Source organism: Epinephelus lanceolatus, chromosome 13 (assembly GCF_041903045.1).
Source record: "Epinephelus lanceolatus isolate andai-2023 chromosome 13, ASM4190304v1, whole genome shotgun sequence".
NCBI classification, from domain to species: domain Eukaryota; kingdom Metazoa; phylum Chordata; class Actinopteri; order Perciformes; family Serranidae; genus Epinephelus; species Epinephelus lanceolatus.
The window spans coordinates 26,812,253-26,828,397 of NC_135746.1; the positions used below are offsets into that span (position 1 = coordinate 26,812,253).

Sequence of the window (16,145 nt, forward strand, 5' to 3'; positions counted from 1 at the left end):
CCACTCACATCCTACACAACTGTAGCTACACTTCATACACTCGCTAAAATGGGATATGCGTATCTTTGTAGATGATACGCATCATTTTGTGGTTTTGTGTGCCTCTGAAGTCGCTTTGCGTCTCTTCCTGGTCAGTGCATGTTAAATTGAGTGTCGCTATGCAGATGAAGGCCAGGGGGAGCCCCTGACACTTTGGGCCCCTGGGCTTGTGCCCAGCAGGCCTGTTCAGTCATCCCTCCATAATCCCTTCGTTACAGCAGCAACTGAAATATTTAAATGACTACACTCTGTTTTGTTTTTTTTAACTTCAGTTAGATGTCATAAGTTATCAGTCTGTGCTTCACTTTGCTCCAAATAATAATAATAATAATTCAGACACTGTAAGAAAGATTGCAACACCTTTACTCGCTTCTAAGTCAGAGGTGTCACACATACAACCAGGGGGCCAGAACTGGCCCACCAAAGGGTCCGACCCGGCCCTCTACATGATTTTGCACACTTAATGTTGATGCTGAGAGGTTTCAGGTTCCTTAGAGGCTTCTCCACTCTGACCAGAATACAGCTGTCTGAAATAACAATGAATACTTTCAATGGTCATATTTAAAGATATTAAACATTGTGTAAAATATTCTCAACCAGCAGCTTCAGTGCAAAAGAATCTGCATCAGACTTCTATCTGAAAACTATATAAGTGGAACCCTGCTGGGGATGACTTAACCTGCTTCATCAATAGCTTCTACTTTATGAAAAAATGCACATGTAATGACAGTGAGTAGCAGACTGACTGAATGTAAAAGACATACTGTTGAATTTGCACATATTTTTCTTTCTTCTTCATTTGGTAAATGGGTGAATGTGTTCAGAATGAAAGAAAATTTTGCAGAGGTTGATATTTATAGGTTATTATGCAGTGGTTTTACTGGTCTGGCCCACTTGAGATCAAATTGAGCTGCATGTGACACCCTTGTTCTTAGTCACCCTTCACAAAAGATGTTCAAATATGTGTGGCACTCATGAAAGGCGGTTGCCAACTGGTTGTGCTTTTATTTTTGGAAATTACAGAGATACGTGATAAATAAAACATGCACTCTTTGTATTTATTTCCTCAGATGGAGCAGCCTGCTACTGCTGCTGTCAGCCCGCCCTATAGCTCTTCTTAACAGTAGTGGAGTCTTTACAGGGGTTCCCCATTCACAAAGCCTGCCTGACTTTACAGAGGGCGGAGAGAGAGAGGGAGAGAGAGGAAGAGCGAGGAAGAGGAAGAGAGAGAGGGAGAGAGAGAGAGTTGAGACATCCCAGCCTCACTTGGCTGCATTCGGTTTACCGACACCGGAGAAGCGACCATGCTGTGGAAACTAGTTGAGAATGTCAAGTATGAAGATATTTATGAGGTAACGTTACCGTCCGTCTGTTTGTGGTCGTGAGGAGTTAGAAGAGGAGCTGTGTGGGGATAATGAAGTGTTGAGATAAGTGCGGTGTTTGCAGGAAGCTGTAGGCCTGATATTTTACTGATGTGGAGACTGTGGAGGATGTTTCACTACATTTGGCACATTTGCGCTCAAATGTTTTGAAGTGTTTATAATATTTTATGTGTGTGGCTATGTTGCTTTTTGGAATATGGGGTAAAACGGAAAAAATATGTGACACTGGATAAATATAATTTGTATTTTACTTGTTCTTTAATTATCAGATGTGGGATTTATTTCAAATACAGCGCTTTTTGCGCAAATTCACGTTTAAAAATCAAGCTAAAACATATTAAAAAAAATAATAATTCCACCTCTGATATATCTCTAAATAGATTTTAGAAATAGACAAGTGATGCAGCAAAAATTACAAATTAATGCCTTATATTTTAAACTATAGCAAAAGAGAAATAACGGAGAGACGCAGGGTCAGCGGGGCGGTGATGTGTCAGAAGTATGTAAATCATTTGGCTTTGGTCCCAGAACAACAATTTTTTAAAAACGAGCGAGGGGAAGGGGAGAAATACCGCCGCGCATGGGGGCGAAACCGCTGCTCCGGCTCGCGCTGAATGGGCTCGAGCACAAAGCACCACGAAGGGGAGAAAAGGGCAGCTCGCGAGGCCCCTCGGCTCAGCCCGGTGGGAAACCCTTGTCTCGTGCCGCACATGGCTTTTCTCCCACGGCGCGAGGGAGGGGAGAGGCTATAATGTTGTTAAACAAGTCATCCAGGAGGGCGAAGAAGGGGCCGGCGGAGTCTACAATATAAAGTTTAATCGCTTCTTTTGACTCGTGACACCGTTCACACGAGCCCCTCGTGCGCCCCTGTAGTGTCTCGGGTGGTTTTTTTTTCAGTGGGTTAATAAAAGGCAGCTGCAGCACTACATGAGACGTGCTTTATTTTGCAGGAGTGTTGTGTTGGCAGGCTGGAGTTTGGGTTAAACGGAATAAGACGGTTTCACCTTTGCGCAGGTGTTTATTGTCTGTGCGTAAAAGTGGTTTTTCTTTGGTGTGACCATTTTCTACATGGTCTTGTGCTGGCACGAGGCTGAGTTTTATCCGGTATGAGCAGAGGCATTGATCCTGGTGATATTAGTGTCATGGTTGACTAGGTGAGCTTTACAACAACCCCTGTTTATACTGTTATCCACCAATTTGGCTTGGAGTGTTTGCGCAGAAACGGTGTGTGCAAAAGTGTCTCCAATGGCAACAAAGTGTTTTCCCTGCGTCAGATTTTGCCTATAAAAGCACCCCCCAAAGTGCGTATTTTTGGTGATGGGGGAATTCCTCACGGGTCTGTCTGGTCACCCTGTTTCGCTTTCTCCTGCGAGAGAGACTCCTCTTTCTATCTCCTGCTGTTCGCGCGTTTCGGCTCTCCACGGAATTTAAACGTCACTCACGGTTGCGCGAGAGGCTTCACGCTCCATGTGTCGCCAGTCCCCTGCCTCGCGCACATTAATATTCCTGTAAGTCTCAGTCATGAATAACAATTACACCGTATACCGGGGGTAGAGGCGGGCGCTCGGTGCTCACACTCAGAGCGGCGGCAGCTCCGGGCGGAGGAAGGTTCTGCGTGGAGCTGTAGACCAGGCCGTGCCTGCAGATATACACACACGCGCTGCTTCTACCTGGAATGAGTTTGGCCATCTTGGCCCGACACTATCTCTGCTATCCTGCTGTTTTACCGTAAGCCCGCTCGTGACACCAGCAGAGGCTTTACAAATGTTAGTTCACTCCTACTCCACTGCGGTGAGTTTCCTTCACTCAGAATCTATTTCAGAATTGCGCAAACGGTGCATGTGTAGACACTGCTGGGAGGTTTTCGCTGTGAGAGGTTTTAAATTAGGCCATAACATTTTTCCTTCAGGCTCTTTTCTTTTTCAGGAGATTCAATGGCAGTGTGGGCTACTTTGGCTACATCACCAGGGGCAATATAGTCTCATAAATGCATCACAGTCCGAGGCCTCCATGTGGTTTTATTTCAGTATAATGTGCTTCCATTTCTGCATGGACTTGATTTCTCTGTTCTTCTCTGCACCCTCTTGAAGGACCGGCATGACGGTGTCTCGAGCCACAGCTCGCGCCTGTCCCAGCTGGGCTCGGTATCGCACGCGGGACCCTACTCCAGCGCGCCGCCGCTGTCTCACGCGCCATCGTCGGACTTCCAGCCGCCGTACTTTCCGCCGCCGTACCAGCCGCTCGCTCACTACCAGAGCCAGGACCCGTACTCCCACGTCAGCGACCCGTACTCTCTGAACTCCCTGCACCAGAGCCAGCAGAGCGCATGGGGGGCGCGGCAGCGGCAGGACGCCACCGGGGAGCGGATGGATAGCTCGGCTCTGTTGGCGCAGCCTCGGGCCTCGCTGCCTCAGCTGCCCGGGCTGGACCCGCGGAGGGACTACGGTGTGCGGCGGCCTGATGTGCTGCTGCACTCCGCTCACCCGGGACTGGAGCCCGGGATGGGAGACGGACTGCTGCACGGGCTGCACGGTATGGAGGATGTTCAGGTGAGTCAGAGATCACAGCTGAGACTTACAGGGGTGAAAGTAAATATATTTTTCCAGTTCCAATTATGATTATATTTTTAGTTTAATTTTTGAAAAGATATTTTTGAAGATATTACTATAAGCAAGGAAAGGTACACTGCAAGTCAGGGGCCACATATGCCACTGCAAATATAATATAATTTATTGTATATCATTGTAAAAGCATATACAAAATGTGTGCACTGTAATTATGAATTTAACTTTTCTAATTTACAGTAATGGCAGTTTATATTTAACTAAAACAAACCTACTGCAGGTATACAAACTCTGCATGAAAAATCCCCTAGTTTGGATGTCATTAAACATCACATCTAAATTAAATTAAAGAATATAAAAGATATTGTAATGGAAGAAACGGATCTGTAATCGTTGACAGTTGTCTTCTTCATTGTCTCCGCGCCTTTAGAGTTAAGGTCAGTGAACTCAGAGCAGCTCCCTCAGGGCTGGACTCTCACAGCAGCTGTAGCCTAAACGCAAATGGCCCACAGCTAAACAAAGCATCTTCAGAGAGCTGAGACATCTCCTTTGATGAGAAGATGCTGATATGTGGAATAATTCACAAACTGCTGCATGGAGCTCAGATGCTGCTTCTTCACTGACATAACGATGAATATATATTTAAAGCAGAAAAGTCTAAAGATACTGCAATATTTTTTATTAACTTTAATATGTAGAAAATAGATTTTTGTTTTTTACCTTTATAATTTTGTGTGAAAATTTTATTTATTTGAATTATATATTATTATTAGTATTATTATTATTACGCATATTATTGTTGTCATTGAATTCACAGAATTTGAAGGCTGTCATTTTGTTTTATGGGATAATATAGATTTTTCTTTCTTGCTGTTCCTCCCAAGCTGCAGAATATACAAAGCCAGCTGTAGACTTTATAGTGAGCTGTGTATGATTCCATCTTCCCCTCGTTTCCCCTCTGGGCACAACCATCACGAATTGTTTGCCATTTAACCTCCACATTACATTCTCATTTCTGGCTTTGCGTATTTGTGTCATGCATTTATTAACCCCCATTTAAATTTGTTTTAACAAGTTTTTTTTTCCTTCTTTTGTATACGAGCGTGCAGAAATGACGACAGCAGCAGGTCTATTCAAAGAGGAATTTATCTCGCAGGGTGATGAATGAGACTGATGAATGAGGCTTTAAATTTGGGAGAGCAGCTTCGTCTATATGAGTCATGTCATGATGATTTTTTTTTAAATGAGAGAGAGAATGGATTATTAATCGGATTCGTTTGTTTTATTCTTTTGGACACCTGAAATGAATCCAGGAGGATTTTGTGGGAACTAAAAATAACTTTCACATGCTCGTTAAGTGGGTTAGGGCAGCATGGATCTCCTTTTATAAAGCAGACTATAATGATTTGTATTTATCTTGGCTCTAACAGACTATTGAGGACACCAACGGCACCAACATCCTGGATCAATCAGTAATTAAGAAAGGTATCACACACAAACACACACACACACACACACACACACACACACACACACACACTACAAATGCAACAATATGACAAAATTGACCAGATGTAGTACAAATATCAAATAATTTGGCTTTTATTTGTGCGTTATATGCTGATATTGCGCACAGCTGCCAGCTCATCTTGGGCTCTCTTTCCTCCCTGTTTCGTTATATAATTTTATATAATTCTATATCCTATATGTGCTATGCATTGTGATGATTTATGGTGTGTACAACTACAGTTTCTCCCATGAAAACAGCAAATCTGGGCACCACTTGGATTTAATCAGGACCAGACGCGCCACAACTCCATCTTTTATAAAGGTTCCTAGTACCTGAACGCACCACCTCTTGTGTTTTTTGGGTGCCCAGGCTAAGGAGTTGGAAGCCAGGTTAAAGGATCCCGGTATATTGACTCGCTGGCAGTGTGTCGCTGACAGGCTGCCATGCTGCCGCCCTGATGATGTGCGGTGATTTAGTTACGGGATGTTGAGTGACTGAGCTCCCCGCGGGGCATTTAAGCCGCTGATGTAATAAATGGCACCGCTCACGGAGATCTCGTGAGCTCGTTTAGAGCTAATCTGCGGTATTATCCCCCGTGGAGCCATCAAAACCCCCTCGCACTGGCCCCTACGCATGCATGCACGAGCTGGCTGCTTCTTTCTTTTTCCTTTTTTTTTTTTACGCCATTAGCGCGCGCATTAACGCGCGGGATGAAGGAGCATCCAGTGCTGCTGGTGCTGGTGGGAGTTAAACCGGCCGTGGAGGAAAGACAGGGAGGTGGTTAATGCGATTTGAGAGCGCGAGCCAATCAACAATCGATAATATTGTAATGAGAATGTCGCGCGACATTAAATAACAGCAAATGCCCAGCGCGTGGGCGCTTCATTAGACCAGGGCCGCCCTCTGAGCGCGCAAAGTTTGACAGGAGAGAAAGATTTCTAACTTGACTCAGTCCCCTTGTTGTTATGTAAGAGCAGCACTCACACCGCCTCTAACCTTCCCTCTTCCAGTCCCCATGCCACCCAAGAACATGGGCTCCCTGATGCTCGGCAAGGACGGCCTCATCGGTGGAGTCACCGTCAATATCAACGAGGTGTTCTGCTCGGTACCGGGCCGCCTGTCGCTGCTCAGCTCCACCTCCAAGTACAAAGTGACCGTAGGGGAGGTGCAGAGGAGACTGTCCCCGCCCGAGTGCCTCAACGCCTCCTTGTTGGGGGGCGTGTTGAGAAGGTACGACTGCAGCCTGAGAGCATGTTGACGCAGGGACAACTGTGTGGATGGAGAAAAGCTTGTGGCTCGTTAAATATGCAGGGGATCTATTAATTAAAGCCTGCGCTGTAGAAAAAGGCCTCTGCATGTCTGTGCCATTTAGCTCATAGATATTACTTAACATTAACTAAACCTCCGGAGACGCACTGGAGCACAAGCTGATGACTATAAAGTTTCCAAACTTTAAAGCGAATATTGGTCATTCGTTAATAAAATGCTATGTGGGAGGATTTTTTTACTACTATAAAACATTTCTCAATAAATGTGCCCTGCTTTAAATATGCAATTTACACGAACTCGTTTCTTTTCTGCAGAGCAAAGTCCAAAAACGGTGGGAAGTGTCTGAGAGAAAAGCTGGAGAAGATTGGACTCAATTTACCTGCTGGAAGACGCAAAGCTGCCAACGTCACATTACTAACATCTCTTGTAGAAGGTGATTCAGTTACCGTTTTAAACTCCTTAAATACAGGAACTACAGGGGGAATTGTGCACTCCAAAAACGCATAAAAACCAAACATTTTATTTAGACTTTAAACTCCTCATTGCAACGATCTGACAAAGCATTCATGGTCAAAATATGGGTCTGCAAAGGTCATGACCTTACACACTCCACACATGAAAATGACCCTGTTTTCATAAAATGGTGTAGTGCAATACCACAAAAATAAATATTCAATACTGAACAACTGAGGAGGACTGGTGTTACCAAATCAGATTAATTAATTATTTATTTAATTAAAGGCTGCAGTTTGGGCCTAACCGGTTTTACACCTGCATTTGGCCAGGTTATATGGGCCTATATTTTGCATATAGCTCATGTTTCTCATAATATTCCCTATACATCTGGTCATTCCAATTAAGGAAACAATGTCCTGCAACTAGATAATACATAAAGACAATATTTTTTCTACTTATTCTTTTGAATATTTTTGTTAAACTCAATATTTGCCATTTTAGACAACCTTATATATTTTTTACTGCCTGACTGACAGTTACTTACACTATATTTACACGTCTAAATTGAAATTTTGTTATCATTCTTGCCTACAAAAAGCATAATAAAATAATTATGAATAAATTTTCACGATAAAACTTCTACGTTGTTTATGTTTTTGCGTCATCCGAGAGGACGATAGTGGAGAGAAATCGGTGCGTAAAAGCATCACGTGTGCCCAGGAATAATGTGGTCGCAGCATATTAATTAACATTAACGTATACAATCTTAAATAAAAAAGTAAGTGGGGAGGCTCTTACACGTCTTAAAAAATCTGCACTGGAAGCTGTAGAACTGAAATTCTCCACCACTGAGTCAAACCTGCATTCATCCTCTACAGCTTGTTTTTTCTCCACATTATATTTCCATCCACTCCAACCGCACCTTTACCTCTTTCCAGGTGAAGCGGTCCACCTGGCCCGGGATTTCGGTTACATCTGCGAGACGGAGTTCCCCACCAAAGCCGTGAGCGAGTACCTCAACCGGCAGCACGCGGACCCCAACGAGCTGCACACGCGGAAAAACATGCTGCTGGCGACAAAGTGAGTTTGATGGAGCGTTTGATTAGATTCTGCTGCCTTATAGCCTTTATAGGGTGTTGTCTGTCATAGGATATGTAATGCATGTCTGCAGTGTGGCATGTAGAGAGATGCCGGCTGGTGATGGCATTATACTCTAGTGTTAGTTTCATTATTTAAATGAGCAATTTAGCTATTTAAACACATCCAACGAGGTCAGGGCCCTGATACATACATAATACTTTATGTCTTTATGTATAAGCAAAGTGGTTGGAAATACTCAAGCAGCCATACAGTTATGCATAGGTGTACATTTAAAGGGAGAGACATACCTTTGCATTTGTCCCCCTGCAACAAAAACATAAGGTAACAGAGGACTTATATTTTGACAATATATAAGACATTCAAGCTATCAGTTGATGCAGATCATGCGCAAAATGAAGAATACAAATTCACCAGGATACAGAAAATTAAGTGTTTGATGCTCAAAATTTTCTAGCAAATGACCCCCAAATTTCATCCATTTCATATGTGTCCTCCTCAACGTTGAAACAAAACCTATACGGCCTTGCATTTAAGGCTCAGAATCTCCTCATTTTACAAGCTCTGCTGTTCCAGGGTGCCATTTGGAAACATTTTCTTTGCTGTTGATTTTAATTATGTAATTGTCCCACATACAGGCTGAAAAACAGGTTCTTCTTCTGCAAGTAGTTCCATTTCTGATGAATGAAATTAATGTGAAAATAAGCTCTCTCTCTCTCTCATTTTCCTGGGGCCTCTGTGGCCCCTCTTTAAGGCCCCCCGAGGGTGTAAACCTCTTCTGTATCCTCTGTGTTTTACGTCACACTAAGTCCATCTTGCCACAGTGAGCATGGCACTGACATTTTAAAAACTGGAGTGAGATCTTCTTAGTGAAACACATTAAATTCAATATGGATCTAACCTGGAATAAAAAAGCTAATTGACACTGAACAATTAGAGCAGCTACATTAAATTTAGCTGTTTAAGAAATGAGCTGAAATCTATATAAAGTCAAGAACCTTACAAACAAAAGTAGCACCACCTGAATAACTTTATATTTAATGCTGGACACTTTCAGTTGGCCTGCACAGCTCACACACATTATTAAATACGAACTCTGAGGTTGCCAGTGTGTGTTTGACCTCTGCTTCTGGTCTTAGAGGCGATCCGTTTTACTGGTTCTCCTCATAAAGTTATTTATATGAATCGATTTTTATGGCCGTTAAAGTGTGGAATTGAACCCAGGATCTTGTGATTACCTTCAGCAAGCGAGCGACAAAGATTTTCTTTAAGGGAAGCAGGGTAGGAGAGTAATGTGGATTTTTAAATGTGGATTCAATCACAGAATTACTTTGCATTTTTTTCCTATTTTTACAATGACTAAGAAAGAAAAACGCCCGCTGCCAATTAATGAGCAGTCCCTCTCTGTGTCCATTTATTCCCCTGAATGAGTTTTGTAGATGAAAAGGTTCCAAGCAAAGCTGTAAAGCATCTCACAAAGATCCCTTCAGGAGGCTTGTATTTTTAGCTTGCATAAATAGTCTGCTGGTCTGCACTGCATAAACCATTTGCCTGTGTGTGTGTGTGTGTGTGTGTGTGTGTGTGTGTGTGTGTGCATCCCAATGTACTCGGTATGTACGGTGTGTTCGGTGGTGGATGTTTGATGCTCAGATTCAAACCTGTTCCAATACTGTGTGTCGGTGCTGCCTGTTAGAAATTCATTATTTAGCAGTGAAGTGTTTCAAGTCGTCAGAAAACAACAGCGAAAGCCTTGAGTGTAGCCCGGGGTGGCGGCTTCTCCTCTCTACTCCCCTAACCCCAGCTGGGCTCGGCCTGCACAGCCTGTCACTCATTTGCTGGAGCTCTGCCCTTAGGCCGCTTACAGGATGTGTGTGTGTGTGTGTGTGTGTGTGTGTGCGTGTGTGTGTGTGCATGGGGCATGCAAGTACAAATTTGAGAGAAAGAGAGAGAGAGGTCCTGAATATAAAATGTGGGCCTAAAACCAGAGGATGATTTGCTGAAATTTAACAAGCAGAACGAGGTGAAGACGTGATTTTCTTTTACTGCTGCGTTTTTTGCTTGAAATCTAAAGTGAAGAACGAAGGTCCATTTCATGACCTCTTGTCTTAAATTACATATATTAACAGTGAAAGATTGGCTCTTAATGTGGAGGCGTCAAACACACAACTTTCTTGCTCTGTGCATTTATTACACTCCATTTTGGAGACATCAGGTGTTAGTGTTTTGCACAGTGTTCAAATATGTGCTGTTGACATTAGCCTTGTATTTATGGGTGCATTTTTGCTGTGAAAGTATTGTGGTAACTTATTTTTCCATTCTTAAGGATAATTTAACAAACACATATGGTATGACACAGAGATGGGACAAAATAATTCTTTTGCAAGTCACAAAAAAGTCTAAGGTCTTTGTGCTCAAGCCCCAAGGCCGAAACTTTGAGTTTCAAGTCCTGCACGAGTCACAATGTGCTCTTAACCAATATAACTCCATTTATGTGCATAGTAATAATAAATTACATTTACAAAAATAATGAATGCTTTTAAAATCTGTACTTAGTTGTTAAAAAGAAGTTTATTGAAAGTTCTCTGTAAATTTGGACCTGCATGTTTTGCACACCGCTATTCATTTTTTGTTGAGCACTGCATAGTTTTTGTACACAGACAAAATCATCTTTGGTATTATTTATTCCAGTTGGCGTTCAATTAAGTAACATTGGTCCTTCATGGTTCTGTCCTGCAACTCAACTGGATTCTGTTGGATTCAAACAAAGTGGATCATCTGGGGAATTTAGTGTAATTGATTATGCCAACTTCCTGGGAACAAATAGCTTTCAGTGTTAGTAAATTTGGGATATAAAGGGAAATGAATTGATTCTGAGGTGAATTTTTTAGAGATTTTACTTTAATTTTGGGGCATAGGTGAAAGTGTTAAGTATTTTCAAGTCAAAAGGCTCAAGTCCAAATGAAGTCACAAGTCAGTGCTGTTAAATTCCAAGTGGAATTGCAAATCTTTTTTGATTTTGTCATGTCCAAGTCATGTGACTCGAGTCCACACCTCTGGTATGACGTCATAATGATTATGTGTTTATAGTTGAGGTGTTCAGTGGAGTCAGTAAAAGAAATGGATTTGTTGTAGCATTAAAGCAAAGGAAAAACAAAAAAAGAGTTGTAAACTTCTTCACAGATTCAGTATGTCAGAATGCAACTGAGCCAGAAGAAATTTTTTAGTGAATTAAATACTCTCATTACACTGAAAACTCTCTCAGCACTGCCACTCTGTTCAGGTTAAGATGTACTGTAGCAGTTGACTGCATCCAGTTAATGTTTTTAATTTCTCTGACTGATTTCCAAAAGCATTTTAAAAATCATAAAATTAAACAGGTAAATGAAGAAAAGCTGAAAGAAAGCATTGTTGCACAATTAGGCTTTGGATACACTGAACATTCCTTAAAGAGGTTAAAAATGGAAGTATCAGGGGGACAATTTTTCTTTGGAACTGACTGTCATACAAGCTGATAAAGGGAAGATAGGGTTAAAAAAACATCACAGTTCTCTTGTAAATATCTTGATTTGGCACACAACATTCAGAGAGTTTTAGGGCTTGTCCTAGCAGAGGGTGGGCAGTACGCACCATGTGGTGAATTGTGCCAATGAAACCTAAAACCTCATTTAGCTATGATTAAACAGCACTGATGCACCAAGCTTTTGCTAGTTTCCTCTCCCAGTGAATAGGTGGGTGGAGTCATGCTGTCTTCAGGAGCTGCTGAACTATCTGAGAGAATCTTTATCAGTCTGGGTTTCAGTGATGATCCAAGTGGTGTTTTACAGTCATTCCCACCCAAACAAGAATACTGCTGAGGGTGAATCACTGCTTTCGCTTTTTTTAAAATCCATTAAATAACATTATTTTACAGGTGCCTTGCTGTCAAAAAGCACAGCACAGTTGGTAGCTCAAACAACATAATTTATTATCCTAACATACTGCTCTGTTACATTATTGACACCACAGTTGTTTTTTTAATCTGTCCTGTTGCGCTGCTTTTCCACAGGACATGGAAATTAAAAAAAAATACAGCCCAGTTGCCAGAACAAAAAATTGGCATTGTACGTTTCTGCAAACCATGGATTGTACATTTCATACATATCAACATTTAAATCTACATCTAAAGTGATGTAATTCACATTACACATATATGAGCTGAGTTTCTCATCATTAAGAGGAGGTGGGGATGGCAGATGGCATGACACCTAGGTAAGATGGTTGCCACATAGCACACAGCAGCAGACTAATGATCAAGACCAACAAGAGTGGGTATTTTCACAATATCTCAGGACATTTCCAGCCGTGATCGTGAGGACAAAACTGGGTATTTTTTAACAACATGTCAGGACATTTTCAGCTGCGTTTGTGGCAACAAAGTTGTTTTTATAACGACACGTCGGGACATTACGAGCCTTGCTTGTGGTCACAAGACCGGGTATTTTTAAACATGTCAGGACATTTACAGCTACATTTGTGGTGATAAAACCGGGTATTTTTTTTATCAACATATCAGGACATTTCAAGCCATGTTTGTGACGATAAAACCAGGTAGTTTTTATCAACGTTGTTGTTAGGACATGACCAACCATTTCTGTGGTGACAAAAGCGGGTATTTTTTAACAGCATGCCAGGACCTTTTCAGCGCATCATGGTGACAAAACCGGGTATTCCCCAGCCATGTTGGGGTAACAAACTTGGTATTTTTGTAACAACTTGTTAAGAAATTTCCAGCCATGTTTGTGATGACAAAACCAGTTATTTTAAGCCAAAACATGATCTTACCCTCATCCTTGCCAAGTGTTTTTTTTGTCCTTTAACCTAACATGTTAACCACTGACGACATAAAATTGAATTAGTTTCAACATATCGGTTACATATGAAATAAACAAAATGTAACATATGATCCATACACCAGTAACATATGCATGGTTTGCAGAAACAGTGCCAACATTTATTCTGGCACCTGGGTTGAAAAATAACAGATGCACTGAAATGCAGCTAAAACAGAATGTGCTCCTTTTTCCTCAGTGCAGTTAGAGTTGTGAAATTATAACATGTTTTCCTGCTTTGTCAGCCTTTTTTCTTTTTTTTAATTAATAGGTTATATTCAGTTCCAGGTAGTATTGCAGGAATATCTGCAGCTAATGCTGAAAAATACCCTCACTATCATCCCTTGAGACTGTTTCACCACAGAGGCATCTCAATAAGATGGTGGTGGTTGATTTGGTTGCATCCCCTGAGTTTTAAAGATAGGCAGCAGTTGCACATACAGTACTTTATACTGTTTTGCTGACAGGGTCAGTATCGTGCTAATTGAATACCAAGCACTTACTGTGCTTCAAAATTCTGCAGTTTGATTATTTACATATTGACTGCGGGCACCTTAATGAGATGTTTTGATCAGGTTACACACAGGTTTGCATGATTTTGTTGGATTGGCAGGTGCAGCAGAGGTGGCAGAAACAAAATCTGGTTTTCAGAAAGTTCAAACTTGTACACAAAATTCTGTCAGCCCTTCCACTACTAACATTTAAATGGAAACAATGACATTTGTCCTGCTTGGAAAACACTAAAATTACAAACACTGGAACTGTATAAACATTAAGAAAAGCGGAAGAAGAGGAGTACCTTTTATCAGCCTGTATGACATAATCTATCTCAAATAAATTAACTATTTTAGGGAAACCCTACGATGAGTCAGAGTTCCCTCCTGACGTTGTGTCTTCTCCCCTGCAGACAGCTGTGTAAGGAGTTCACAGACCTGCTGGCCCAGGATAGGACTCCCCTGGGCAACTCAAGGCCCAGCCCCATCCTGGAACCCGGCATCCAGAGCTGCCTCTCCCACTTCTCCTTCATCACGCACGGCTTCGGTTCGCCCGCCATCTGCGCCGCGCTCACCACCCTCCAGAACTACCTCACCGAGGCTCTCAAAGGACTCGACAAGATGTTTCTCAACAACCCTCCCAACAACCGGCACGGGGACGGCGGCAACAAGGCCGACAAAGAGGAGAAGCAGCGGAAATGAAGCAGGAGGGGAGGCAATGAAGGAGAGCCAAAAGGGAGGCAGACACACAGACAGAGGCGTTACACCGTTACTTCTAGCTTTACACCACTGCCACTGACCTGCCACACACAGGGCCGAGGTGGAGGAGGAGGAGGAAGAGGAGGAAGGCTTGATAGAGAGAAAAAAAGGCAGAGTAAGACACCTGTGGGCCAGTGTCAGAGAGCACAGAGGGATGTTTCATCTGTGTTACGTTCTTTTCATTCCCCTGAGGACATGATGGTTACTGTGTTACATCCATTTCGCTCCCCCTGCCTGCATCCCGTAAGACTGAGATGCTGTGAGCAGCCAACAAACAACATTGTGTGTGTGTGTGTGTGTGTGTGTGTCTGAGCGAGTGTGTGTGCGCGCTTGTGTTTGTCCTCACACAGAAAAAGCATTGTGGGTATGAAGATTGGGTGATGAGCATTCTATCTGTGAAACAGGTTTGTCTGGTGACTTAACACAAGTACGAGGAGGGAGGGAGGGAGTTAATTTATGTGTGTAAATATTTATTTATATTAATTTAAATGGATGGTTGTGTAAATAGGTGCACCAGCTACTTTGGAGTAGGCCTATTTATCTGTGATTCGACCTTTGTGAGCCGGCGGGGGGAGGCAGGACTCATCCAGTGTTTTTCTGTTCTTATAGAGCTGTTGTCATGGTGCTGATGATGGGTAGACATGCTTCTAATTGTCCAGTGATTTCATTTCTATCACATTGATAATAAACCATGTGTTTTATTATGCGAGGTGTGCAGCCTGCGCCTTTTCTCCACGAGACTGGGGGTCTGTCTCTTTTAGTTTAATCCATTCAGGATGTGAAACATGGTAATATTCATTAATTTATTTACCTTATTTCATTTAATATTAATGAACACCTTTAAGCAAAAGTGTGTACATCTGGGGGATTAAAAAGAAAATGCAACTTTCTGAATGACTGAAATTGCAGTTGGATGCCAACACTAATAGTTTTAATTACTGTTATATACAGCCTAATGGTTCACATTCACAGGCCGGGCATCTTTGCCAGTCTTTCTGATTTAAATGAAATGTGAGTTTATGTTTTAACAACTGTTGTCTGTTCACCACATAATAAATGTCATACTGGTTTAGGCAAAAAAATAAAATAAAAATAAAAAACTCATTAAAATTTAATTAATGAGCCAACAATCGCACTGAAGAAAACCATTAAATTTAATTTTTCTTTTCATTTTAACCAATTGTTTATTGCAGAGGACAGTAAATTTTCAATCATTAGGAGGAACAATTAAAAAAAAAACAGAATTAATATTTCAGATATTTATTTTAAAATAAATTCAACCCTGCCATCATTTACGCTTATATAATCTTTGATTACAGTGTAAATAAAAAAGTAACCCCACCACTGAAACGGCTAAAAAAAAAAAAAAAAAAAAAATTAGAGTCACACTCTCACTGTTTCAGGGGACAACATATGAACATAAAATTATTAATATTAATTAATTAATATTAATGTTTTCTTTCTATTAAGGCTTGTGTACTTTCAAATATGTGAAAACAAGAGTGCATTCATGTAGGGATGACCAATAGGTTTGTTCAATGTTTTAAGCTTTTAGTTATACTGTATACTCTAACATGTTATGGGGTCAAAAATGTGCTAAATGGTCCTTTAAATTATGGATTTATATTTTGTTATTGCGGATATGGACATTAAGGGTAAAATTAAATTGCTACTTATGGCATGTGTGGTCCAAGATTAAAATTTAT

General features: G+C 41.6%; 1 protein-coding gene across 2 annotated transcripts; it reads left to right on the forward strand.

The window, feature by feature from the left end:
• Positions 1–1,185: 1,185 nt before the first annotated feature.
• tfap2b (transcription factor AP-2 beta) lies at positions 1,186–15,145 on the forward strand. Of its 2 annotated transcripts, none has more exons than XM_033649046.2 (7): positions 1,186–1,391; positions 3,512–3,970; positions 5,416–5,470; positions 6,506–6,725; positions 7,079–7,197; positions 8,159–8,300; positions 14,094–15,145. In XM_033649046.2, exons 1-7 carry the CDS (start codon positions 1,344–1,346, stop codon positions 14,380–14,382), a joined length of 1,332 nt encoding a protein of 443 aa, XP_033504937.1. In that variant the 5' UTR covers positions 1,186–1,343; the 3' UTR covers positions 14,383–15,145. The 2 variants fall into 2 exon arrangements, with proteins under 2 accessions (XP_033504937.1, XP_033504938.1); XM_033649047.2 differs by lacking the exon at positions 1,186–1,391 and adding an exon at positions 2,272–3,212.
• The last annotated feature ends 1,000 nt before the right edge of the window (positions 15,146–16,145 follow it).